The sequence below is a fragment of the Panthera leo genome, chromosome C2 (genome assembly GCF_018350215.1).
Source record: "Panthera leo isolate Ple1 chromosome C2, P.leo_Ple1_pat1.1, whole genome shotgun sequence".
Lineage (NCBI taxonomy): Eukaryota > Metazoa > Chordata > Mammalia > Carnivora > Felidae > Panthera > Panthera leo.
Genome location: NC_056687.1, coordinates 11,922,181 through 11,948,691, shown reverse-complemented (window position 1 = coordinate 11,948,691; position 26,511 = coordinate 11,922,181). Strand labels below are relative to the sequence as shown.

The following is a 26,511-nucleotide window of genomic DNA, read 5'->3' as shown; positions in this document are numbered from 1 at the left end:
TGTCTCCCCCAATCCGGGTACCTTACGTACAGTTTTGCAAACGGTTTACCACCGGTGTTTTCCACCCACGAGTTGGGGGTAGCAAGTCCCCTTCCCTCCGCGTCTCCCGTCGCCAGGCCCCACCAACATCTCTCTCTCCCCGGGGCGCAGGGGTGCGCAGGACGCAGGGCGGGCAGGGGCGGGGCCCGGGCCGGGGGCGGGGCCTCGGCTCGCCCCGCCCCACCAGTCCCCGGAAGCGGCCGCGGCGGGGGCGGAGGAGGAGCTACGGGCGCTTCGGGGGCGGGCACCGGGGCGCTGGCCCGGCGGCTGCCGCGGCCCCCCGAGCGCCCTCCCGGCTCCCGGCGCGGCCATGGCGCGGGGCCTGCGGAACTGGCTGGGCGGCTGCCTCCTGGTGTCAGGTGAGGGGTCCGCGGGGAGGGGGCGCGGGCCGGTCCCTGCGCCGCGCCCTGCGGGGCTCCCGGCCGCCGCGCGGCCCGACGTGCGCTGGGGACCCGGAGGCCGGGCCGCGACGCCGGCAGCGATGGCCCCAGGGCCAACCCTGAGCGGACCCCATGGGCGCCCTGGAAGTGACCGAGTGCCCGGTCCGGGCCTCCCATTCAGTCCTCATCACCCCAGCACCTGAGCTCTGCCCCTCACCTTCACAGCTGCGGGGCTTATGAGTTCAAAATCCACTGAAACCTTTTGTGCCCGCCCCTAGATTTCTTGCCCGGGTTGAGATAACCATGGACCCCCCCCCCCCCGCCCTCCACCCCCCTTCCTTTCTGATGAACTCATCCCCGGACTTCCAGGATACCACAGTGTCCCGGTTTTCCTCCTGCCTCTCAGGCTGTTTCTACCTGGGATCCTGCCCCTCTGCCAGATCCCTGTCGGGGTCAAGTTCTTAACCAGGCCCTCTACCCCCTTCCCCCGCACTATCCCTGTAGGGGATACCAGCAGAAGCCTGGCATTGGATACCAGCTATCCGGCCTATGATGCAAACATGTATCTCTGTTGGCACCAGCTGGGTGGTGGGCCCGTGGTGGTTTATCATACCCTTCCCTCTGCTTTTGTGTATGTTTGATATTTTCTATTAAAAAGTTTAAAAATGGTTTCTTTCTTTGGGGGGGGGGGGAGAGGGACAGAGCGAGAGAGAGGGAGAGAATTGTAAGCAGGCTCCACGCTCAGCCAGGAGCCCGATCTCACGACCCAGGGATCATGACCTGAGCCGAAATCAAGAGTGGTCTCTCCACCGACTGAGCCACCCAAGCACCTGTAAAAATGCTTTCTGTCTCTAATCCAGCTCTCTCCTCTGTGCACCAGGCCCCTTCCTCCAGCTGTCCTGAATGTCCCTGCTCGCATAGCTCTCCAGCATCTCAAACCTAATGCAGCTAAAAATGGGACTCTCGATGTCCTTGTCCCCAGCCCCAGTCAGGGCATCAGGTGCTTAAGCCAGGAATGAATATTAATGTCTCCACACCAAACGGATCAGAACGTCTCAAGTCTATACCTCTGGAAATACATCTAAAAAAACCCGTGTACCCACCCCCCCCTTACACCGTTTTCCTACCACCCAAATCCAGGTCACCCCCATCTGTCCCTTCTTCGTGGTCACTCTCTGCCCCACCCCACTCCCAACCTCCCAGATAAAATCCAGACTCCTCGGCACGGCTGATGTGGGTCTTTTCCCCTCGCCTGTGTGCCCATTTGAAGGCATGGAGCCATAAGGGAGACCTGCATGTTGGACGTGGTCATTTACTTGTGCAACTCTTTTGAGGAACCAGGTTGCAAAGCTTTTCCTTTTATTTTTCCAGCCTTAGGAATGGTGCCACCTCCCGAAAACGTCAGAATGAAGTCAGTGAATTTCAAGAACGTTCTACAGTGGGAGGTGCCTGCTTTTCCCAAAGGGAATCTGACTTTCACAGCTCAGTACCAAAGGTGAGTCTGGGGCACCCTTGGGCAGGAAGGCCCTGAGCTGGTCACTGGGCTGGACGACAGGAGAGGGTCTGACTGCTGTCACCTGCATGACCGTGATATCCCACAGGGAGCCTCCCGGCTGGCCTTCATTCTGTCCGGGAGATTCTCGTGAAAGTTCTGTTCTCTGAGAAAAGACAGGGAAAGCCCTTTTTACTTTTTCTTGTCGTGTTGGTCCATAGCTTGACAATCGCGGGGCCACCGGTAGATGATGACCTTATATCACACGGCTATGGATGTCACTGGCCACAGTGGTAGCAGTTGCAATGCGAATGTATCAGGTTTGTCACATTTGACGCTTTTTAAGAGAAAAATGTCACCGATACCGTCTCCACTTACTAGAGTAGCATTGCTAGAAGTCAGCCATTTGGAGGAGGAAGCCATCCAGGAAAACTGAGGTATGCGGAACAGGAAAGCCCTGGCCATCCGACCACCCACCCCCTCCAGCAGATTATAACCGAACACTCCCGTGCTATGGGGTGCCGATCATTTGCACAGTGGGTGCTCAGTTACTCTGTGGCTGTGTCCCCAAATTGAAAGTCAGCCACCTACTGACTGTTAAAAGCTCTGGCCTCTGAAAACAGCACAGAGGCTTATGAAGGAAGGGTGAGTGTCACCAAGACTATTATCTCAGTGGGGCTCTGACTTCCCAGCACCTGCCCTGCCCGCCGATTTTCCCCTCTGCCAGCCCTCCCTCAGCAGCCTGCCGTCACGCACCACAGTCTGGACTGCAGGTGACGCACCTTTATGCCAAGTGCAAATAACCTCGGGAGGCCAAAGGGTGATGAGCCGGCACACCTGCCTCCAGTGTGACTCAGAAACATACGGAGACAGCGCCTTCGGCGAAGCAGGAGGAAACCCAGGTCCCAGACCCCATTCATCCCACGCTTCTCGTCCGGCTCTGTTTTGCAAACCTATCCCAGGACTGCTAAGTCAGAGAAGAAGTAGGAAGCTGGACAAGGCAGTCTTTACTTGTCTTGTAACTTGTGAATCCCAAGTAATTCCCAGCTCACAGAACATTTTAAGATTTCAAGTTCAGTACAAAGGACTCCCGAATAGCCTACATCCAGTTCACCGTTTTTTAAGGCTTGCCTTCCTTTAAGGTTTCTCCCTCTCTCTCTATCGTACATCATGCCCTTTTGCCCTTAATGTTCCACGGTGAACTTCCTAAGAGCAAGGGTAATCTTTTACATCAGGGCAGCTGTCAAGGTTGACAGCTTTAATGCGGGTACTTCCCTCTGACCTCCAGTCCGTAGTCCAGCTTTGTCCATTTTCTCAAGGATTTAGGAAGGGTCGTCCTGTGTCTCCTTTTTCCCTGCTGTGTATTTTCTCCCACTGACAGTGGTTTGATAATTTCATGTCTGTTTCTGTGGTGGTGACAGCGGTAGAGATTTCACTGTGGAAAAATCACCCTCCCTCTCCCTCTGTCTCTCTCCCCCATAGTTTATTATTTGGCGTTCTGTTCTGTGCCCTTGTGGTAGAGGCGTTTGGTTTCCATGTTCCTCTTTTAGGTGCGAATTCCCAGTGGCTTCCCAGTAAACAAAGGTCAGTCCCTGGGCTCCAGGTGTTCTTAGCATGGAAGTGTAGACCGAGCACGGGATGTGCTGAGGAAAACACAACATGTGCTGGGGGCGCCCTTGGGGAAGAAATTTGACCCTGAAAAATCTGATGACTGTTCCATGGCTTGTGAAAGGTTTGTTCGAACTTAGCCTGAGGGGTTAGATAGCACAGACTCTCTCATATATGTGCGCTGGGTAGGGGTGACCAGAGGAGGGGAACTTTCAGAGGATGTATGGGTGATTCGAATATGGAATCGTCTTTGAAAACTAGATGTAAATATGGGGAATGGGTCATATTACCTGTTTCACGGGGAGAAACATATTTTTTTTTAAACGTTTATTTATTTTTGAGACAGAGAGAGACAGAGCATGAACGGGGGAGGGTCAGAGAGAGAGAGAGGGAGACACAGAATCGGAAACAGGCCCCAGGCTCTGAGCTGTCAGCACAGAGCCCGACGCGGGGCTCGAACTCACGGACCGCGAGATCGTGACCTGAGCCGAAGTCGGCCGCTTAACCGACTGAGCCACCCAGGCGCCCCGAGAAAAATGTTTTTTAAGTGCAATAAAAATGACTCGTGAAGGAGAAATTGTTGCAGAACAGCTTTCGAAATACCCTGTGTTCCAGCCAGTTGATGCATTCGTTTATTTTTTTTTTAATATTTTCTTAAAGTTTATGTATTTATTTTGAGACAGAGAAGGAGAGATTGAAGGAAGGAAGGAAGGGCAGAGAGAGAGGGAGAGAAGGAGAATCCCAAGGAGGCTCCACGCTGTCAGCGCAGAGCGCTAAGTGGGGCTCTAACTCACAGATCGCGAGATCCTGACCTGAGCTGAAATCAAGTGTCAGATGCTTAACTGACTGAGCCACCCAGGCATCTCGATGCATTAGTTTAAGTGAAGGAAGTGGCAACATATGAGAAAGCCCCCTTAATGCAGTGACCCCTGGAGCTTCCAAATGGTGGGATGTCAGGCGACTGTGAAGAGTCAATTGACCAAAGATTTGTGCTATATTAAGTGAAAAGAGCAGATTGTAGAATAGTATGATCCCAATGATCTCTGCCTACTTTTAGCAGGAGATTGTTCTGGGCCCCGTCGCCAAGAATGTGGCGAGGTGTGGTGTGGCTCCTAAGACTGTGGGCTGTGAAGTCCAACAGATCTGAGTTCCGTTGGGAGGGTGTCTTAGGTCCTCCATGCCTGTGCCTCATCTATAAAATAGGAGTAGGGCGCCTGGGTGACTCAGTTGGTTAACTGTCTGACTTCAGCTCAGGTCATGATCTTGCGGTTCGTGAGTCCGAGCCCCGCGTCGGGCTCTGTGCTGACAGCTCGGGGCTGGAGCCTGCTTCGGATTCTGTGTCTCCCTCTCTCTCTCTCTGCTCTTTCCCCCCTCACGCTCTTTCTCTCTCGCTCAAAAATAAACAAACATTTAAAAAAATTAATAAAAAAAAGACATCTGTATAAAAATGAACTGTTTTATGGTTTTTCCAGAGGAATTGCAGCAAGAGTCATTTATAGGACATTGTTTGAAATTATTGTAACATACTTACTTTGGCTACTCTGGGTATATCAGTATTCACAAACCGTGTCCCACATAATCAAGGAGGGAAGCTTTCTTCCTCAAATGTATTGAATACTCAACCCTGTTTTGGAGAGGTTCGTGCTCACTAAGATACAAAGGTCACTGAGAAGTTCTGTTATGAAGACAGATGCCTCTTTATGTTTAACCTAGTTTCTGCCCCGCGTCGTTTGACTTTGGACAGATTATTTTTGAAACAACTTATGATATCTCAAGGATCACCCAAGTCCCATGGAGCACAGTTTGGGAAATGCTCTTATAGACGAGGCATGCTACTCATCAAAACTGATGATTTCGAATTTGGTGTATTTTTCTCATGTTAGTCTCCGTTATCCTTTGGTAGTGGGGATTAATAAAGTAACAGTCAGACTCAGACCAGAGTGAGAACTTTCATGATTTTATTTTTCTGATTTTACAGTTATAAGAAATTCCAAGATATGTGCACAAGTACTGTCTTGATGGAATGTGATTTCTCAAGTCTTTCCAAGTATGGTGATCACACCTTGAGAGTCAGGGCTGAATTTGCAGATGAGCACTCAGACTGGGTGAACATCACCTTCTGTCCTGTGGATGACAGTAAGTCGCTTTGTTTTCCATTTCATTACAATGCCATCATCATGCCTTGGGTTTTTTTCCCCATGGGGTAGCCCATCAGCAAGAATTCTTTGAGCTCCCGCAAAGTGGGTGGCCTTGCACAAGGAGCTTAGGGAATATAAGAAGGGCTATGGTCGTAAAGAAGTTTATGAGAGAGACAGGAAGGCACAGTCACAAAGTCAACACGATAATGAAATATAAATCTAAGAATGTCAAGGCTTGTGGGTAAAGAAGGAGTTGAGGCCAGTGTTGTTAATGAAAAGAACTGGAAGGATTAATGTAGTGCATTTTCTGGGAGGAAATCAGAAGTTAGGACGTAAGGAAATGTGACATGGCAGGCAGAAGAATAAAGGTTATTCAAGGCAGGTGTGGAGACAGGCTGACCGGATGCAGACAGCCAGCTTGTGCAGAATGAAGGACAGAGCAACGGATTCGGTGCATGTCAGGTACATTGAGTCAGGCAGGCTGGTAAGCATCAAAAAGAATATTCCCAGGTTAGATCTGGGGGGTCGTGGGGACTCACCAGAGGTCACAAGATGAACATAATTAGAACATCAGGAATTGAAAACTAGTTAAACCACTTCATAGCAATGGAGAGAGGAAGAGGACAGGAGGGGCCGGGTACCCTCACTAACAAGACTCAAGTGCAGTCTTCCGAGGAGTCCTGGAGAGAAGCATTGGAAGGCTTGTGTCTGTGCGGGGTGGGGCCTTTGTTCTGCTCCCTGCTCTGGACCCCCGGGGCTCCCACAACTTTGCCCCCTGCCTCGCCCCCTTCACTCCCCCCCCCCCCCCAGCCCCGGTGGGGAATGCAGCTAGGACACCCTTCCACTCTTTCCCAGTTCTGTCCCAGCCTTGGACAACAGAACTCTTATTTCCGGAGTCAGAAGTCATCAAAGTTGTATTATCTTTTCTAAAGGTTATCTTTATGAAAGTTAAGAAAAAGAAACATTGAGGAATACAAGCAGCTTGGGGCGCCCGGGTGGCTCAGTCGGTTAAGTGTCCACCTCTTGATTTCAGCTCAGGTCATGATCTCTTGGTCTGTGAGATTGAGCCCCGAATTGGGCTTGTGCTGGCAGCATGGAGCCTGCTTGGGATTCCCCATCTCCCTCTTTTCTCTGCCTCTCCCTGCTCATTCTCCCTTCCCTTCCCTTCTTCCCTTCCCTTCCCTTCTTCCCTTCCCTTCCCTTCTTCCCTTCCCTTCCCTTCCCTTCCCTTCCCTTCCCTTCCCTTCCCTTCCCTTCTCTTCCATCTCATTTAAAAAAAAAATAACAAGCAGCTTAACAGTAGTCAAGTTTTCAAAACATAGTCCAGTCTCCTGCTCCTGTAATTGCTAAGGGACTGACCGGGTCCTGACTGGTTCCAGTTTCCGTTTGGGGACCCATCTGTGGAAATTCCCTTTAGAAACTGATACACAATAGCTGAGCAGCTTGCCCAAAGGTCATGCAAGTAAGGAGTGGCCCAGCAAGGATTGAGAACCAGGCTGCTCTCTTCACACTCTTAGCAACAACCGCCCTTCTCTGGGTGTTTGCCTCTTGAAGTTGGTATGACAGGAAAGTGCTGCAAGATGTCACGTCGAATCTATTTACACATTTTGCTTTGAAAAAAAATGATAAATGTTCTTCTCTGGTTTTCAGCTACCGGCAGATTAAAAACAAGAGTAGAATGCTGGAAGCAGGCCCCCTAACAGCCTCAAAAGAAGTAACAACAGCCAGAGAAGAATACAGGATATGACTCAAATAGCACAGTCACCGAGAGATATTTATTATTCACGGTACAGTTGTTACTGGGCACCTACTGTGTGTCAGGCACATTCTTAGTGCAGAAGCTGTAGCAGTTAACAAGACAAAATCCCTGCCCTCGTGGAGTATACACTCTAATGAGGGAAATCAGACCATAAATAGACACATACTTTATGACACATTTGACTGTGGAACAAACAAACTCCAACTACCCTCCTTGGCCACATCAGTCAATGTCATAGCAATCTGACATCAAAGAGCAGAGTCCTTCCGTAGACCATTGGTCTGCACCGTTATGAAAAAGAAATGTTGGCGTTTTTAAATGTGATTTTTGACAGCCTTTCTGCTTTGTTCTCTTCCTTAGCCATGATCGGACCACCTGGGATGCAAGTGGAAGCACTTGCTAATTCCTTACATATGCGTTTCTTAGCCCCCAAAATAGAGAATGAACCTGAAACATGGACCATGAGGAATATTTATAACTCGTGGGCTTATAATGTGCAATATTGGAAAAATGGCTCTGACGAAAAGGTAAGCTCGGCAAATCGTATGCATTTCATGTGCAGCCTCCCCCTCTTTGCCCAGTATTAGTCTGAGGCCGTGATTATGGAGAAAGGGAGCTAGGAGGCCATCCAGGTCAGGGTCTTGCAAGGTGGTAGCACCTTATGGTCCAAAGGGTTTAAGGCCAGTTCCTCTGAGCGCCAGAAGCTTCCCAGTCTGAAGGGTGCCTAGTATCTGGCTCCTGCTTCCCGGGCCCCAAGGGAAATGACTTCCAGGGTACTAGCTCAATGAGAGCAAACCTTCCTCTCCCTGAAGGGAAGTTGTAGGAAAAGATAGAACTGACTCAGCAGTCACCTGACAGAAGTTGGAGTCAGCTGAATCAGGTGACGTGCTACATAACTGCTGTTCCACGGTATGAACCCCTGTGCCCCATGTACACCACAGAACAGTCAAGGCCGTGGTCACGGCAGCCCCGCCCCTGGATGCTAGATGAAGAGTGTCACATGTTACCCATCTGACCCCACTTTTCCCCATCACTCTCCTCCTCTCCAGGGGATGGTTCCTTTAAAAACAGGAGCTAGGAGGGGGTGCCTGGGCGGCTCAGTCAGTTAAGCGTCCGACTTCGGCTCGGGTCGTGATCTCACGGTTTGTGGGTTCGAGCCCCGCGTCAGGCTCTGCGATGACAGCTCAGAGCCTGGAGCCTGATTCGGATTCTCTGTCTCCTTCTCTCTCTCTCTCTCTCTGCCCCTCCCCTGCTTGTGCCCTCTCTCTCTCTCTCTCTCTGTCTCAAAATTAAACATGTAAAAAACGAAAAAAAAGGAGCTACGAGTTTGACCTGGCTGGATGTTGCTCCTGCCATTGTGACTCCGGTCACATTTTGTACCTCAGCTCCTTCCTGTCTGCAGAATGGGCATGAAAACCCACGTCGTTAATACAGTGGGACTAATAACCTCCTTCACAGGATTTGGGGGAGTTTAATGGCATAATGAAAAAAAATAAACTTGTCCCATTACCTGAACAATGATATGGTCAATACATGGGGTTCCCTTCCCCTTCTGTAGATGCATTTAGGCTATTTTCATTCATCCTTGGTCAGGTTTTGTTCTTATACTTACTGCTTCCAAGCCGAATGCCATTCGTGGTCCTAAACTGACATATGTATATGTCATATAAGTTAGATTATGTATATGTTATCCCTTCTATATTAAATGGTGCTTTTATCACTTAATTCTCAAGCGTCTGGGAGGAAAGAGTCACCTATGTGTATTGTTTTAGGAATTGTGTAATTAAATTTATAGGTACATACTGCTCGGCCCCCCAGAATCTCAAGTTAATTTTTCCCTCAAAAAGTGCTCCATTAAATGGCGTAGGATATCAGCCTTCTTCACAGAATAGATGATTTTTGCTTATAGTCAAGATCCCAGGAAATGTATGCCTAGAAAGCAATACAGAATAATAAGGGTTTTTTTTTTTAAGGTTATTTATTTATTTTGAGAGAGAGGAAAAAAAAAAAACCCATGCGCAAGCAAGGGAGAAAGAGAAAGAGAGAGAGAGAGAGAGAGAGAGAGAGAGAGAGAGAGAGAACCCCAAGCAGGCCCCATGCTGTCAGCACAGAGCCCAATGTAGGGCTTGATCCTACCAACTGGGAGATCGTGTCCTGAGCCGAAACCAAGGGTTGGGCGCTTAACCGACTGAACCACCCAAACTCCCCCAGAATAATGAGTTTTATAGCCACTTATCAAGTGCAGGCGTCTCTGTTAAGCTCCGGGATGCAAAGATAAGACAGGAGTTAGCGAACCTTTATTAAGGATCAGTTTCCACCGCTGTCGTGCCTGAGTGCCTCCTGCACCAGGCATGAAATGCAACGCCTCGTTTATCTTTAGCTTCTCATCCAGGATGTGCCCACAGGATAGGCGTCTGGCTGCACGTCTGTCCTGTCACTTCTGCCTGTTGTTGTTGTTGTTGTTGTTGTTGTTGTTTTTGTGACATGCCGAGTGTTGGGGAGGCTGCCTGCTCCCCCGCTCCTCCCTCGCTGGTGTCTACCCTGTCACCGTTACTGGCTTATACGTGCTGTGTTGAAACCTACCCCCAAAGTGAAGGTATTAGGAGGCGGGGCCTTTAGGAGGCTTGGGATTCGTGCCCTTATAAAAGAGACCTCAGAGAGCCCCTTCTCCCCCTCTGCCATGTGAGGACCCAGCATGCAGATGGCTGGCTGTGAATCAGGAAGCAGCCCTCCCCGGACACCAGATCTGCCCGTGCCTCGATCTGGGACTCTTCAGCCTCAAGTACCGCGAGAAATAAGTGTTTCTTGCTTATAAGCCACCTGTTCTGTTACAGCAGCCTGCAAGGAATAGGACAGTGTGGTTCCCTTCTCGAATATGCAGGTTTAAAAGGCTGCCACGTTAGATCCCTAAGCAAATCGCATAAAAGGCTTCGGGAAATTCTGTCTCTTCCTGCTGGGAGAGAGTGGGCAGATGAAGTGAGAAGTTGCCCAGGTGTGAAAGACAACCGGAAAAAAGCAGTCAGAGGGGACTTGAACAGAGCCCTCCCTATCTGTCCTTCCCTGCCTGCCACTGTGAGTCAGCCCTGAGTTTAGTCTTTGAAAAAAAGAGCACCGTAAGGTCTTAGGGGTATTGGAGTTCTAGAAATGAAAGCCAGGGTTTTCTTATTTTTAATTATTGGAAGTTACGGGGCTCCTGGGTGGCTCAATCGGTTGAGCGTCCGACTTCGGCTCAGGTCACGATGTCACGGTCTGTGAGTTCGAGCCCCGAGTCGGGCTCTGTGCAGACAGCTCGGAGCCTGGAGCCTGCTTCCGATTCTGTGTCTCCCTCTGTCTCTGCCCCTCCCCTGCTCATGCTCTGTCTCTCTCTGTCTCAAAAATAAATAAAAACATTAAAAAAAATAAATTTCATTATTGGAAGTTACACCATGCTTTTCATTAGTCGATGGTATAATCCAGTTCTTGTCCTCAGTGAGCTTAACTTTCTCGTACAATAAAGGAATAGAGACAAGTTTTCAACAAGCCCAACCCTAAAAGACAAATAACCAGGGGCGCCTGGGTGGCTCAGTCGGTTGAGCGTCTGACTTCGGCTCAGGTCACGATCTCACGGTCCGTGAGTTCGAGCCCTGCGTCAGGCTCTGGGCTGATGGCTCAGAGCCTGGAGCCTGCTTCCGATTCTGTGTCTCCCTCTCTCTCTGCCCCTCCCCCATTCATGCTCTGTCTCTCTCTGTCTCAAAAATAAATAAACATTAAAAAAAAAATTAAAAAAAAAAAAAAGAAAACCAATTACTAAAGCAAAAGAAGAGTCTGTGCTCACTTTCTGTGGAAGTTCCTATGCCTGTAACGCGTTTTAACTAGGAGCCTTCTATCCAGAAATGATAACCGTGATGGAGATGTGGCTGGTAGATACTCTTCTTGTTTCCTTTCTTTTGCCGGAAACTGTCTTGGTTTCCCAAATTCAGGAATATATCAATTATGATACCTTCTATTCAAACTAAGCTGAGTCAGGGATGTCCCTCCAGAGGCAGGCTGTGACGTGTGCCCTGCAGGGGAGGCAGGCCGCCGCTGGACGAGAGCATCCCAGGGGCTCAAGCAGAGAAGCGATTCGAAGGAGAAGGCTGGGCAGCTAAGGGTCGGCAACCTGCCCTTGACTTAGAAGGAGAACCACACGGGGTCTCACCGTAAATGACCGGTGGCAGCAGTTCTGGGGCTGCTGTAGCAGAGTACCGCAGATTGAACAGGAAGGCGTCAGCTCAAGGTTCTGGAGGCCAGACGTGTGACATCAAGGTGTCAGCAGTGGTGGCCAGTCCTTCGGAGGAACATGAGGGAGCCTCTGTTCCATGCCTGTCTCCTAGCTTCCAGCTTGCTGGCTCTCTTTGGCTCCTTAGCTTGTAGAAGTGACAGCCCAATCTCTGCCTCCGTCCTTCTGTGGCATGTGCATGTCTGTGTCCACATTTCCTCTTGTAAGGACGCTGGTCACACCGGATTAGGGCCCATCCTAATGAGCTCATTTTAACTTAATCACCTCCGGAAAGACCCAGGCTCCCACTAAGTCACTTTCCAAGGTACTGAAAGTTAGCCGTTCAGCATATGAATGTGTTGGTTGCACATATTCAACCCCTACAACTTAATTCTTTTTAAAAAAGGAGTAGGATTGTTTAGATGGCATCTAAACTAGAGGACTCAGGAAATGAAGCGGTTCCATCGGGACCACAGTCAATCCTTGCCCCGTGCCTTAAAATGCTCTCGGGGCCCCCTGACGTGAACTGGGAGGAGCACCCGCTTCCTTCACCTGCCTGCTTCGAGCCCAAAGTAAAGATCATAACTGGCAAATAGGGGAGGAAAAAGAGCTGGTGTCCTTTCACTGCGGAGGCATGTTTTCATTTTTGTCTTCATTCCTAGTGGCCGATTACTTGTCAGTATGACTTTGAGGTCCTCAGAGATCTTGAGCCATGGACAACTTACTGTGTTCAAGTTCAAGGGTTTCTTCCTGATCGGAACAAAACCGGGGAATGGAGCGAGCCTGTCTGTGAGCCAACAACCAATGCCGGTGAGTCTTGAAAATCACCGTCTGTGGTTCTGCCTCCTCTGAGCCTCCTCTGAGCCTCAGAGCCTCCTCCACCTCCTCTGAGCCTATAGACACCCACCGAGTGTTAGCGTTGGAAAGTTCCTTAGACAGGAACACGTCCAGCTCAAACTGCAGCCCAGGTCAGCTCTCACCGATCTGCTTCCCGCCGGAAGGAGACCACACCACCTTCCGAGGCAACTCATACACTCTGAGACCAAAGGGACGGATGGACACGTTATCCGTTCATTGAGCTGGGCTCTGCCCCCTGGCACCCACCCACATCGTGTCCATCCTGTGCCCTCAGGCCTCCTGGTGCGAGTCTCATCACCACCCCCCCCCACAAGACCACCCAGCAGGGTCAAGCCCCACCCCCAGGAGCCTTCCCTTCCCAGGCTGCATGTCTCCAGATGCATGAGGGAGAGTTTGGAGACCTTTATCACTGTCTCCAGCAAGGCTACTTGTCTTGGCTACCAGGATCGCAACACCGTCCCTCACAGTGCCTCCATCCTCCCTGTTTCTTAAAAGGAAAGAGAGAGGGAAGGAGGAAAAGAGGGAGAGGGGAGAGTACCATTGGCCCGGACGCTGTGATCATTTACATACAGGCACATTGCATACGGGGTCATGCAAACTTGCGGCTGCGTGTCTGCCCCCAAACGGCAGGCCTTTTTATTATTTAAAGACGTCGTTGAGAGGCTCAGCCAGCTCAGACCACGGAAGGATGAATACAGGCAGGTCCACTCCTGGCCGTTTTCATTTACCGAGGCCCTCCTGGCAGCAAGGCGCTGATCTGGGGGCTACAGAAATACCAAGGAGAGTCAGAAAGAGTTCCCTCCAGAGAGAACAAAACTTTTCATCTTCCGTGTCACGGTGCAGCGGACAAAACTGCAATGCAACAACAGTCTCATTGATTCATCATCTCTGCTCCTCACCAACTGTGTTCCAGGACTATTTATGAATGTTTCTCAAAACAAGAGCCCTGTAATCTTGAGGGTGCTTAGAAGCGATGGGGCGCTGGATTGCGCGGTCAGAAAAGCCACCCTGTATATTAGGACTTTTAGCGTATTTGACCTCTCACCACCTTTTCTTGAGGACTAGCATTCTGAGGAACACAGCCTGGGAAAAACCAGCCCATCATATGCCGTAATTTACCAACAGGTTACCGTGCCCAAAAAAGGAAAGGCAGCCATTTTGAACTAATTGCTTCTTAGTGCCCTAATGTTGTTTTCAGTTATCATCCTTATCCTTTTTTGTTGCTGTTGTTAATTTTTTTTCAGCGCTTATTTATTTCTGAGAGAAAGGGACAGAGTGTGAGTAGGAAAGGGGCAGAGAGAGAGAGAGAGAGAGAGAGAGGGAGACACAGAATCTGAAGCAGGCTCCAGGCTCTGAGCCATCAGCACAGAGCCTGATGCAGCGCTCGAACTCACGAGCCGTGAGATCATGACCTGAACTGAAGTCCGATGCTTAACCGACTGAGCCACCCAGGTGCCCCCATCCTTATCCTTTTTAAGTGTTGATAACTAACCCTTAATTTTCCATTCTGGAATGTTTGTTATTGTTTTCTGGAGATCAGCATCAAGCTTGCTGGCCTGTAGTGTCTTGAATCTTATTATTGTTGTTGTTCCCTTTGTTTTCTAAATGCACAAATTGCCTGAATCCAGGATTCTTTTTTTTTTTCTTAACACTTATTTTTGAGAGAGAGAGAGAGAGCATGCACGCGTGTGCACAAGTGGGGGAGGGGCAGAAAGAGGGAGACAGGATCTGAAACAGGCTCCAAGCTGTGAGCATGGAGCCCAATCCGGGGCTCGAACTCACGAGCCACAAGATCATGACCTGAGCCAAAATCAAGAGTCAGCTGCTCAACCGACTGAGCCACCCAGGCGCGCTCTGCCTGAATCCAGGACGCTTTCACACCTTCCAGGTCCATGATCTTTGCGGTGTCATCCAAAGATCTGCAATTATAGTAGGAAGTTTTCTCAGGCCTACAGAGCCACACAGAGAATGAAAGTCTTGCGGTCTCCCTGAAGGGCATTCTCTGTCACTCTGTTTTTTTTCTCTAGCCCCCCCATTCAGTGCCTCGCATCTGTAGGCCCAAGGTCAGTGCCCAAGTCCACCTGCCTGTGTCCCTGCTTCCACGGTCTGAGCTGGCTGAGCCTCTCTGCCGTGCTTTAAATAATAAAAAGCCTCCTGTCTGTGTGCTACAAGTTATTTGCTAGCCCACACGTTGTTTCTATAGACCTCCTCTAAGTCTTTTCTCATTTTATTCCCCTCTTGAATCATTTTTACTTGATTTAGAATTCTGTACCTTGGGAGCCCCCATCCTGCTTGAATCACTAGAATCGCTGGTCTAGAATCATCCTTTGCTCTGAACACCTGTCATCTGCTTTCCCAAAACCTTGAGTACATTTCGGGATCACCCGGTGTCCCCTCCTTCCCCCATTAACATGACATGGGCCATGGGACAAGTCCCGGACTGCCCTCTGCCTCAGTCGTCTCATCTGCAAAATAGGGAGAGCAGTATGTTGCCACCACACGCGGGGCTTGGGGGACTTGAACAGTGCCTGGGACAAAGTGAGGCCTTAATACGTTAGATATTATGGTTACTAATAATGACATTATTACAATCACACTGTCAGGTGCTCCTCAAGGTTTATGTCACGAGACACAGTGTGAGGCCTACAATTTGACCAACAAGAGAAATATTTCAAATATTTTGTGACTGTAAGTGATTACCCACGAACTGACAAAATCCAAACATTTTATAAAAGAAAAGTGTCACCCACTGAAAACCTGCTTTTGTCAAACATCATCTTAGGTTTGTTTAAACACAGTTATCTCTCTCTTTTTTTTTTTTTAATTAATGTTTATCTTTGAGAGAGAGAGAGTGCAAGCAGGGGTGGGTGGGGCAGAGAGAGGGGGACAGAGGATCCGAAGCAGGTTCTGCCACTGACAACAGTGAGCCCGATGCGGGGCTTGAACTCACGAACCACGAGATCATGACCTGGGCCGAAGTCAGACGCTTCACCGACTCAGCCACCCAGGCGCCCCCAAACACAGTCTTCTCTCCTAAACCTCACAACAGATTTTCCCTGAGAGCTTTAGGCCCTGTGCCTTTTACAAACTGGAAAATCAGGGTTCAGAGAGAGGAAGTAACTTGCCCACGGTCGGTCGCTCAGCCAGTGAATGACCAGGGATGGAGCAGGTTATCTTCCCTGTAATTTTACTGCCTACAGATGAATTCCGCAGGTGAGCGCAGGCATGACTTCCCTGCAGGTAACACAGAGGAAGGGAGTCCTTCCTGACCCGCAGCAGGTCAGAGAGCAGAGGGTTTTGACTCACAGATCCTCCTGTAATTCTCAGCCCGTGTGACACAGTGACCTGTCCTTACCCCTTCTCTCTCGGGGTGAGTCACAAGTGCATCTTTTGAATTTTGTCACCACCAACCAGATGTGCCCATGGAACGTCCTCCAATAAGATGCCGGCACATCCTGGCTGGATCACAAGGAGCCCAGGCGCTGCCCTCGGAGGGGGACGTGGGGGGCTCGGCACAGTGTCATCGACAGCGCAGGGTCTGGGGTCGAGGCCAGCAGTGTTTAGTCAGCACTCAGTGAGTAAGCCTGCTGCACGCCACACAGAGAACTGCCAAAATGCTAGATGGAAGGACAGGTGGACGAGTAGGGGCCTGGGGCTTCCCTGAGAGCTGAGATAGCAGATCCCAAGTCGGCCTCCTGTCGTTCACTGAGGTACAGCCCCGGGACCATTGCATCCAGCTCGATCGCCACGTGACCCTGCATTCACCGAGAAAGGACCTGTTTGAGTGCTGAAACTGGGGGCCGGAAGGCACCACCCCTGGGTCCAGCAAATGAAGCAAGAATTCACCAGGGAATTCTGGGAGGAGTTCCCCTTGGCCAGGAGGAGGATGAGGCCACTGTTGTGAATGAAAACACAGGGGGCCGAGGGAGGAAGGCAGGCTGGGCCCAGCCCCTGCGTCCCCTGCAGACGCCACCCGGGAGCAGATATCTGAGGACGGTGCCTGCGGGCCTCATACTGCTAAGTGCGGGGGGACAGGGGCAGGGTAGCAGCTGATGAGGCTCCAGCAGGCTTGGTCTGCCCCGTGCGAGCATATTCTCGACAAATAAAATGACTCCCTTTAAAATGACTTGCTCTTAGAGGGCAGGGTTCACTTGCTTTCCTCTCTCAGCACCAGATGCTTTGGGTTTTGATCGGAGGGTGGCGCCAGTTGCCAGGCGTTGGGCACTGGGAGGGTAGGTGGCCCCGGGCGACAGAGGAAGCCTCCTGGTGCTGCATGAGGGGAGCCAGGATCACAGATACCCAGGTCAGAGGTAAAGCTGGGCATTAATTGAAGCAGTAAAAACCTATTCAGTGAGGACTGCAGGAGAGAAAGAGCTGCCTGGACAGGTTATCTTTTTTGTTTGTTTGTTTTTGAGAGAGAGAATCCCAAGCAGGCTCCGTGATGTCCGCGCAGAGCCCAATGCACGGTTCGAACTCACAAGCCGTGAGATCATGACCTGAGTGGAAATCAAGAGTCAGACGCTCAACTGACTGAGCCACCCAGGCGCCCTGAGCTGCCCGGCCGTTTTAAAGGAAGAACAAGGGGGCGCCTGGGTGACTCAGCCCAACTTTGGCTCAGGTCATGATCTCACGGTTCACAGGCTTAAGCCCCGCCTCGGGCTCTATGATGACAGCTCAGAGCCTGGAGCCTGCTTCGGGTTCTGTGTCTCCCTCTCTCTCTGCCCCTCCCCTCCTGCTCACACTCTGTCTCTCTCTCAAATACACATTTTTAAAAAATTTAAAGGGAAGTGAGGAGAAGAGAAGAGAGAATCAGGGAAGAGGAAAATTACAAAAAGCAGGTGAGAGGGTTGGTCAGCGTCAATGCAGTTAGGCCATCAGTGTCTATCGCTAACTGGCATTAACAGGTCAGCTCCTACCTTCCTTCGGAGGCTGGGGGACAGGGGCCTGCCTTCCTGATGGCTGCAGTTTAGAGGAATGGCCTGTGGGTCCTTGAGAAAGACACCCCTGGGTTTCACGAGATACGTATGCATCTCAGAGGGGCAGAGGAAGGATTCACAGTCATAAACTTTTTATGGTAAGCGCTCTAAGAAAGGAAGGCCGGGTATTGGCAGCCTTGAGTTTCCCCCGACAGAAACCCAAGGCAGGTGCTGGGGCGTCCCGTCCCAGCAGCGTGGCCTTAGGCCACTAGGAGACAACGTTGGAGTTTGGGCGCGTCTCTGGGCACAGAGGCTCGGGTGGAGACGTCATGCCAAGACCTTTTGCTGTTCTCAGTACAAAACACTGCAGTGCGTGTGTTTTACTGGGGCTCTGGGGCCCCAGGGAGTCCCATTTCCCACTTCAAGGCAGAAGAGGTTTCTCAGAACGGGGAGGCTCACTGCTCAGGGTTCTTGCTTACTCTTACCCTGCGTGTCAGCGGTCCTGCCAGAAGCCAAACCTGGGAACAGATAGGAGGGGGTGACCCTTGCTGGAAACGCCTGGATTCTTGCTTGAGCAGCTTTTCTGTGGTGCCTTCTCACCCCTTCCGAGATGAGCGGCTGGCCCTGCTTGCCGGGATTTCCACTGGATGGTGACGGTGGGATGGTGTTGAGGTCACGTGACCCGTGTGTACTTGAGCAGCAGGTAACGCAGCCCGCTGTCGCGTTCCCACAGAGACTGCCCCGTCCTGGACCGTCGCCATCGTCCTGGCAGCCTCGGTGTGTGTGGCCTTCCTGCTCCTCGGCTGCTCCGCCCTGCTGTGGTGCCTGTACAAGAAGGCCAAGCACGCCTTCTCCCCTGGGAACTGTCTGCCTCAGCACCTGAAAGAGGTAGGCCTACGAGGGGGCCTGACTGGAAGGGGACCTCTTTTTTTTTTTTTTTATGTTTATTTTTGAGACAAAAAGAGAGCACGTAGGGGAGGGGCAGAGAGAGGGAGACAGAGAACCCTGGCAGGCTGCATGCTGTCAGCACAGAGGCCGATGTGGGGCTCGAACGCACAAACTGTGAGATCATGAAATCGGGGGTTGGACGCTTAACCGACTATGCCACCCAAGTGCCCCGGAAGGGGACTTCCTTTTAAGTCAGGGCCATCTCATCCCATGTGGCGGACTGTCCTGGAGAAGGACACCACCGCAGGGCAGTCTGTGGTCACGGAACAGCCCACGGGGAGGAGGCAAACCGTCCCTCCAACCTGGATGTCGTTCCTTCTCTGACCTTCCCTGCCTGAAGCCCCAAGTCGTTAGGGGGGCACTCAGCTGTGAGACACCTGCCAGCAGTGTCCCCCGGTGGCCAGGGCAGTGAGGGCCTCCTTCCAGAAGGAGATCCGGGGGGGGACACACCTCAGCGTCTAATACAGTCCACCCCTTATACAGGAACCCACCAGAGCAGCACCCCCGAGACTTAAGTCACTCTCTTCCTGGGGAAAGTTACATGAGGAAGGTTAATGGAGCCACTCTGGGCCTGTCTCAGGAGCACAGGTGACACGGCCTCACAGCTCTGCTGGTCCCCCTGTGGGACCCTCTCCCCACTCCCCTCCCATGACTGCTGTTTGTCTCATTGGTGCCCCAGGCCCTCAGCCCTGAGAAGTTCTGAGTCTCTAGTCACGGGGCACCAAAAGCCTGGGCGGCTGCACTTGTCCACTTGCCATCAGAATGGCACAGAGACCACCCTGAGACACCCAGTGACTCACTTGCCGTTAGAACTGCACAGGGGATGGGGCACCTGGGTGGTTGAGTCATTTAAGTGTCCGACTTCGGCTCAGGTCATGATCTCACGGTTCATGAGTTTGAGTCCCACATCGGGCTCTGTGCTGACAGCTCAGAGCCTGGAGCCTGCTTCCGATTCTGTGTCTCCTTGTCTCTCTGCCCTTCCCCCGCGCTCTCGTGCTCTCTCTCTCTCTCTCTCTCTCTCTCAAAAATAAATGTTAAAAAAAAAAAAAAAAACTGTGCAGGGGACACCCTGAGACATCCGGTGACTCCTTTCCTTGCCAGCTGGGTTCCTGACATGAAGAAGTGGCAGCCATAATGTAAGTTTACCAGGACTGTCCTACTGTGTCCCCCAGTAAGAAGGCTCCCCCTTTGGGAACTCTCTGGACCAGAGGTCAGCAAACTTTTCCTTTAAGGACCAGATAAGCAGATGCTTCAGGCCTTGTAGGCCAGGAGGCAAAAATCAAGATATCATGCAGGTATTTATACAACCACTTATAGGTAATCATTTAATGGTTTAACTTTTAAACCATTCTCTCTCTCTTCTGTTTTTTTAATGTTTATTTATTTATTTATTTTTGAGAGAGAGAGAGAGAGAGAGAGAGAGAGAGAGAGAGAGAGAGAAAGAGCGTGCGCACACGCACAAGCAGGGAAGGGACAGAGAAAGAGAAGGAGAGAGGGAGAATCCCAGGCAGAAACTCCATGCTGTCAGCACAGAGTCCAATGTGGGGCTCGAACTCGCAAACCGTGAGATCGTGAGCTGAGCCAAAATCAAGAGTTCAATGCTTGACCGTCTGAGCCACCCAGGCGCCCCTGAAACCGTTCTTAATCCGTGGGCTTCCCCACAGTTGGCGGATCCTGCTCCAGACTTAGCCTAAAACTGAGCGCGCACCCTAAGTGGGTCCCTGAGAGCGATGGTAAGCGCGGCCACTCCGGTTTCTCCCCCTTGGTTCCTGAACCCTTGTATTCTATCGAAGATGCAGCGTCACGTAAGAGTCCTTGCTTCCGGGTGCACCCCGGGTGCCGCGGGACGATGCCCCGTTCTCGCAGCGCACCGTTTCCCGGCTGGCGCGTCACCCGAACCTTCCGCCGGTCGGTCCGCCGCCCCTCCGGGCTGGCCGCGGCTGGGTCGTGTGCCGCGTGGTATCACCAGTGGGCCCCTTAGACGTGTGCCCGCTCCAGGCCTTTTTTGCTGTCAGCGGGCCCCCGGTCTCATGCAATACTAGGCGGGGGCCCTGTTAACTTGCCGGGGCGTCCGTAGCAAAGCCCCACAGGTTGCGTGGCTTAAACAGCGGAAGGTCATTGTGCCTCGGTTGTGGGGGCCAGAGGCCTGACATCGGGGCGCCGGCAGGTGGGTGCCTTCTGCGGCTGTGACGGGGAGTCCGTTCCCAGCTCTCCTCTGGCTTCTGGTGGTTTCTGGCCGTCGTTACCATCCCTTGGCTTGTAGATGCGTCGCCCCGACCTCTGCCGTCATCGTCACGTGGTGTCCTTCATGCCTGTGCCCGTGCCCGCGTTGCCTCTCCTTACGAGGACCCCAGGCATACGGATTAGAGGCCCACCCTGAGGAGGTCTTTTTAACTTGAATACCTCCGTGAAGACCCCGTCTCCAAATCGGGTCACATTCTGCGGTGGTGACACCAGAAGGGGAGGTAAAGCACTTGACCGTAGTGGACGCTTGTGGGAGGGATGATTTGCCGTCCTTGTCTGCCAGGGCCTGGGTCAGCGCCTCGGAGGTCTGACAGAGCGTGGGCTCGGTTGGCACGGGGTCCCGTGGCGGTCTCAGAGTTCACACACGACACGGAGCCACTTGGAGCCGCTCCCGAGTCCAGACACACGCCTCTCCCGCGGGCTCGCTCGCCCCTTAATGGGTCCGTGACCACCAGCCATCGACCTCCGCCCGCGAGTCCACGGGGAGCCCGCTTTTCTTCCAACACGAGAGGACGACCAGATGCGCGGCCCGAAACTCCGCCGACGGAGGGCTTTCTCCTCTCCACTGCCGTTCAGGGCCCCCTGGTTCGGGCCGCAGTGCCGCCACAGGCCGTTTTGGGTGTGTGCCCACGCGCCACGCCAGCCGCCCTGTGAACCGCGTTTGGCCTTTTCCTCCTCCTTCGGCCGGCCCCCCCGCGCGGTCGTGGTGCGGACCGAGGCGGGGGCGCTGGTGCAGCGGGGGCGGGTGGCGTGGGAGGCCGAGCCCCGGGTACGTGCAGCCTCCGACCTCGCTTCTGGCCACGGGCCGTGTCCCCGCTGGGTCCCTGTAACGTCCAGGAGCCGTCTTACAAATCGGGCATAACTCTCTGCGGCAGCGGCCGGGCCTGGCCCCCAAACGGCAGTCATCCGCGTAGCGATTCTCCTTGTAGGATTTGCCGTCCACCCCACCCGGCGTGGCTCCCCACCACAGACCCGTCAAGGATCTGCCGGGCCACGCGCACCTCGTGTTCGTTGGGTCCAGTTAACACGTCGTCACTGACAGATAATGCCGGGCCTTCGTGCCCCTGCGTCGGCCGGTCACGAGATGTGGCCAGGGCGGCTTGCTCTACAGCCCGTTCGTCCTGCGGGGGCCTCTCCTGCCCTTGGCAGCTGTCCTGTGTCCCTCTACAAACACCCTGGAGTTGGGTTCCCAGGTATGGAATGTGCTGCCTCCAGACCCAGAGAGGCCCACTTAGCAATGGTGCTAGTTGTTAGCGGTGGGAGGGGTGAGACACAGCCATTGGTCCTTTACTTTAGAGAAGATGTCCAGCGGGTCCTACTCCAGGGGACCCCTAAAACTTCACTGATATGGCAGGTCCCTGAATGTCCACACGGGGAGTTTCCCAAGCTCCGAGGTGCATGTGTCTTACCAAGGCCTTGCCATCTCTTTCTCTTCTGGTCCCGTTACCATATTGTCGTGATAGCTGGTGTCAGGCCCCATCCCCACACCACCCGGTCAGTTGGTAGCAACTGCCCCTGGGAAGGACGCGGTCCCCCGCGACCCGCGCCCTTCTGTATAGGGCAGTTTCCGGACTCTGCTGTGAGCCAGGCCAGCCCCAGTGTTGCCAGAAGCTGCGGAAGAAGCACCGTGAGGGCTGGTCCAGGCCGCACGCCGTCCACAGTGGAGGGAAAGTGAGACACATGACCACAGGCAAGTGTTTCCGGGCAGTTAGAACCTTCTCTCAAGATCATTAATCAGTTCATCAAGACCGCCTCAGCCAGAAAGAGCCAAGAGGCCTCTGTGAGCTCCTGAGAAGCAGGAAGAACAAAGAGGGGCAGGCCCTTTGTTCTGGGCAGAAGGCATTTTGTAACTGGAGACCCAGAAGGAAGCAAAACTATTCACCTGCTGTTTTTGCTTGTGGCTTGTCGTCACAGACTGGTCAGACAGGAAAGGACAACTGGGACCACCTGCCGTAAGGCACATCAAAGCCAGATCTGTTGGAACGAGCCCCTGCTCCAAGACTAGAAGACTTGCCCCACCTGCCTGCTGAGGCAGCCCCTGGAATGGCTGAGAAATGCGGGCAGGGGAGCTGGAGAAGGGGGCCAGCGGGGAGAGGGACGAAGGAAGCACCGGGAAACTACAAAGATTGGGATCATTGCATCATGGGATGCTCCAGCCTGATGCGTGATGTAAAGGTTCGCCAACCGCGGCCCAGAGAACAATTCTGGGTTTCGGGGGACTCAGCAGGGACGGGGACTTGGAGTTAGAGCAACACAGAGGCTTATCCAACACCAATCTGTTGCGTTTCTGTACGTGTCCCGCCTGGACACCAGCCTGACATGTGCTCTACTGAGACTCAGCCCACCTTCCTCTGTTCTTTCCTGTCCCCTTTCCCAGGAGAATCAAGAGCGGCCCTGGTCCATTCTTACGAATCCACTGGATCTGAGAGTTTGGGGAAGTTACTCCTCTCCGCAGTGTCTTCCTTTGCACAAACTGAGATCTGGGTGTAATTCCTCTTGCCCCTCCCCTCCCTTCCCTCAGGTGGGAGGTGGAAATCCTGCGGCATTAAACCAGGTCCCATCAAAGGGTTGAGGGAAACTGCAGAGCTCTGAGACTGTCTCCACCTCATCCTGAAGATCCAAGGGCGTCGGTGGACCTACTGGGAGGAAAACGGCAAACATGAAGTCGGCAGATATTCCAGGAAACACCTGGGCATCTTTCATGCTTCAAAGGGCAGGAAAGCCCCGGATGGTTAGACTAGGGTTCCTGCTCGTAACTAGCCCCATGCCCTAGGAGAGAGAAATAAACAAGGCCACGTGCATTCGATGCGCTAGACAGAAAGATAGCACAAGCCACGTGTATTTGAAATTGGCTAGTAGCCACATTGTCGTTTATTTGTTTTTAAGTAAAAAAGGGCAGACGAAATTAGCACTGACAATGTACTTTCTGTAACCCGGTATTTACAAAATATCATTTCAACCGGTCATCAATGGTCTTTATAATTTTGGAAATATTTGCATTCTTTTTTCATACAGCGTCTTCGAAATCTGGCATTTCTCACGTGTTGATTCGAGTAGCCACATTTCAGGTGGCCAGAAACCGCATGTGACTCGTGGCTGCCAGGCGGCACAGGGCTGAGGGCTCAGACTAGGGGCGCATCGGGTACTGGCAAACACCAAAGAGAGCCCCTAACCCTGCCTGAAGACAGACGGGAGATTCTCTGCGTTATTCCAAGACACGTTCATCCTGTGCCTGCAACATCCTGCTTCCTAGAGGGAATGACACTCAGGCCTGTGTTAGTGCCACAGCGCTGTGATTGCTCTAAATCCCAGCTTAAAAGAGGAACCATCGGGGGCACCTGGGCGGCTCAGTGGGTTAAGCAGCCAACTCCTGGTTTGGGCTCAGGTCATGATGTCACGGTTCGGGAGATCAAGCCCCGGGTCAGGTTCTGCTCTGACAGTGCGGGTCACATTGGTGGGCAGCCATCGCCACCATCCGTCACCAGAACTTTTTCATGATCCCAAACAGAGTCTCTGCCCCCATTAAACAAGAACTCTCCATCCCCCCCCTCCCCAGCCCCTGGCACCCCCGTCCTGCTCTCTGTCCATGACCTTGACTACTCTAGGGATTTCGCGTAAGTGGAACCATACAGCATTTGTCCTTTTGTGCCTGGCTTCTTCCACCGAGTGTAATGCCCTCCAGGTTCATCCACGTAGCGTGTGTCGGAACTCCATTCCTTTTTACGGCTGAATAATTTTCCACTGTATGAACAGACCACATCTTATCCATTCCACCGTTGACGGACACTCGGCTTGCTTCTCCCCCTGGCTCTCGTGAATAATACCGCTGTGAACGTGGGTGTGCAGATATTTCTTTGAGACCCTGCTTTCAGTTCTTCTGGGCGTGTATCCAGAAATGAAATTGCTGCATCATATGATAATTCTATTTTTAACGTTTTGAGGAACTCTCCCTCTGCGATTGTCACATCCTTTAAACTCGCATTCTCTGGCCAGGAGTTCTGTATAAAATCTGTGTAAGCCCGGAAAAAGAAATGGGAAAATTTGATCATTAACTATCTTTTTTTTTTTTTCCTGCAGTTTTTGGGCTGCCCTCATCACAATACACTTCTGTTCTCCTTCCCGCCCTCTGATGACAGTGAAGTCTTTGACAAACTGAGCGTCATTACGCCAGTCTCTGAAAGCGGCACACAGAATCCTGGCAACGGCTGTACCCCGGGGACCCTGTCGGGGCAGGGCTCCTCCAGGCTGGTCCCCGAAGGGGAAGTGCCCCCAGCTGAGTACAGCACCCCCCTGGTTCTCTCGCCTGCGTCTGAGGGTAAATGGAGCGGGAAACCACCTGGGCAAACCCCAAATCTGGATCTCGAAGATTCCGAGACAACATCTAAACAATGAAAGAGCTAGATTTTTGAAGACTCGCTTGGCAAAAATAACTCCACGTTGGGAATTTGCTGCTTTATAAAGACCTCAATAACTTTAAGAAAAAAAATTGTTGACCACTGGGAGTATAATTTTCAGCCTCTTAGGGCACTAATATAAGCAATAAGTTTTAATTATAAGAAACAAAAATATTTTAAATGAGGAATAAAAACCGAGGTGCTGTAAAATCCAACCAGACTAGGTGCTGTAAAATCCAACCAGACTGCCGAGAGACTGCCTCCGAAAAACAGCCTCAACTCAAATGTGGTCAGCAAACTCTGGGTTCTCAGAGATACTTGGCCTGGATTTATTTTTCTACTGTATACATTTTCTATAGTGCTGGTGCTCTATTAAAGTTTTATTCTCTGTTTGTATGCATTAATGGTACTACATTTGGGTAATCGTCAGATATTGAATGAGGCTTTCATCTGCCATTTTTGGTGTCCATTCATTCGCCAGGTAATCCTTAGTCCCTTCCTGCCATCATCCAGGAGCTGTGCCGGGTGTGAGGGTCTAATGGCATCTGGGAGCTATCAGTCTAGAAAGCTTTAAATTCTACCTCAGGCAACTTCTAGCCTGTGACCCCTCAGTTTCCTCATCTGTACATGGAGATGAAAAGACCTAAGGGGGGCGCCTGGGTGGCTCAGTCGGTTGAGGGACCGACTTCAGCTCAGGTCATGATCTCACAGTTCGTGAGTTCGAGCCCCGCATCGGGCTCTGTGCCGACAGCTTAGAACCTGGATCCTGCTTCAAATTCTATGTCTCCCTCTCGCTCTGCTCCTCCCCTGCTCATGCCCTGTCTCTCCTTCAAAAATAAACAAAAACAATTTAAAAAAATTTTTTTTAATTAAAGTGCTGCTCCCGATGCCCGCACATAGTAGGCACTCAGGAAATGGTAGCTGTTCTTACCAGCAACATAACCAGTCATGGGTATGACTTTAACTCCTAACTTAGGTCAGCGACAAATGTCCCTTCCTCTGCGCCGGACTGCCCAATAAACAGCTGCCTCGAAGGCCACAAAGGTAGGAGAAACAACTCTTCAAATAACTCGACATTTTTAAAAAGAAACATCATGGGTGGCGTTCGGAGGGGGGAGGCGGAGGGAGATCGGAGGATTGCTGACCTTCCTGGCTCTCGTTTGACATTTCAGTATGATTTCATTGTTTTCAATAGCCTTGTGAAGGAGCGAGCACCATATTCTCAGTTCTCGGTGCCCCCAAAGATCTTCCTCTGGCGTGAGGCTAGTCTCATGACAGGGGAGACGTTGATTCTCTTCCCCGGTTGAGTTCTTCCTCCCTACACGTGGAGTAGGGGGGAGGGGGCGACTGCCAAGTTCTCCACGGGTGGAGGCATCTGGCTCAGGAGGGAAGAAATGAGACACCCCGTTGTCGACCCTCTCTTACTGCGGACACTTGGATTCTTTTTGCCCACCGGACACCGGAATCTCCCTCACCTTGCAAATGTGAACCCCTCCCC

The 26,511-nt window shown here is 51.9% G+C and overlaps 1 protein-coding gene across 1 annotated transcript; it reads left to right on the top strand.

The window, feature by feature from the left end:
* Nucleotides 1-271: 271 nt before the first annotated feature.
* IL10RB (interleukin 10 receptor subunit beta) lies at nt 272-25,413 on the top strand. The gene is made up of 7 exons (XM_042955679.1): nt 272-398; nt 1,791-1,914; nt 5,498-5,655; nt 7,777-7,943; nt 12,316-12,463; nt 18,161-18,315; nt 24,697-25,413. The coding sequence occupies exons 1-7, from the start codon at nt 350-352 to the stop codon at nt 25,009-25,011; spliced, it is 1,116 nt and encodes a 371-aa protein (XP_042811613.1). The 5' UTR covers nt 272-349; the 3' UTR covers nt 25,012-25,413.
* Nucleotides 25,414-26,511: the final 1,098 nt, after the last annotated feature.

Bases quoted from the DNA above. Each gene is read 5' to 3' on its own strand.
- IL10RB (XM_042955679.1), top strand. From the start codon at position 350: ATGGCGCGGGGCCTGCGGAACTGGCTGGGCGGCTGCCTCCTGGTGTCA. The intron at 5,656-7,776 runs GTAAGTCGCTTT...TCTCTTCCTTAG, and splicing joins CTTCTGTCCTGTGGATGACA to CCATGATCGGACCACCTGGG. The intron at 18,316-24,696 runs GTAGGCCTACGA...TTTTTCCTGCAG, and splicing joins TGCCTCAGCACCTGAAAGAG to TTTTTGGGCTGCCCTCATCA.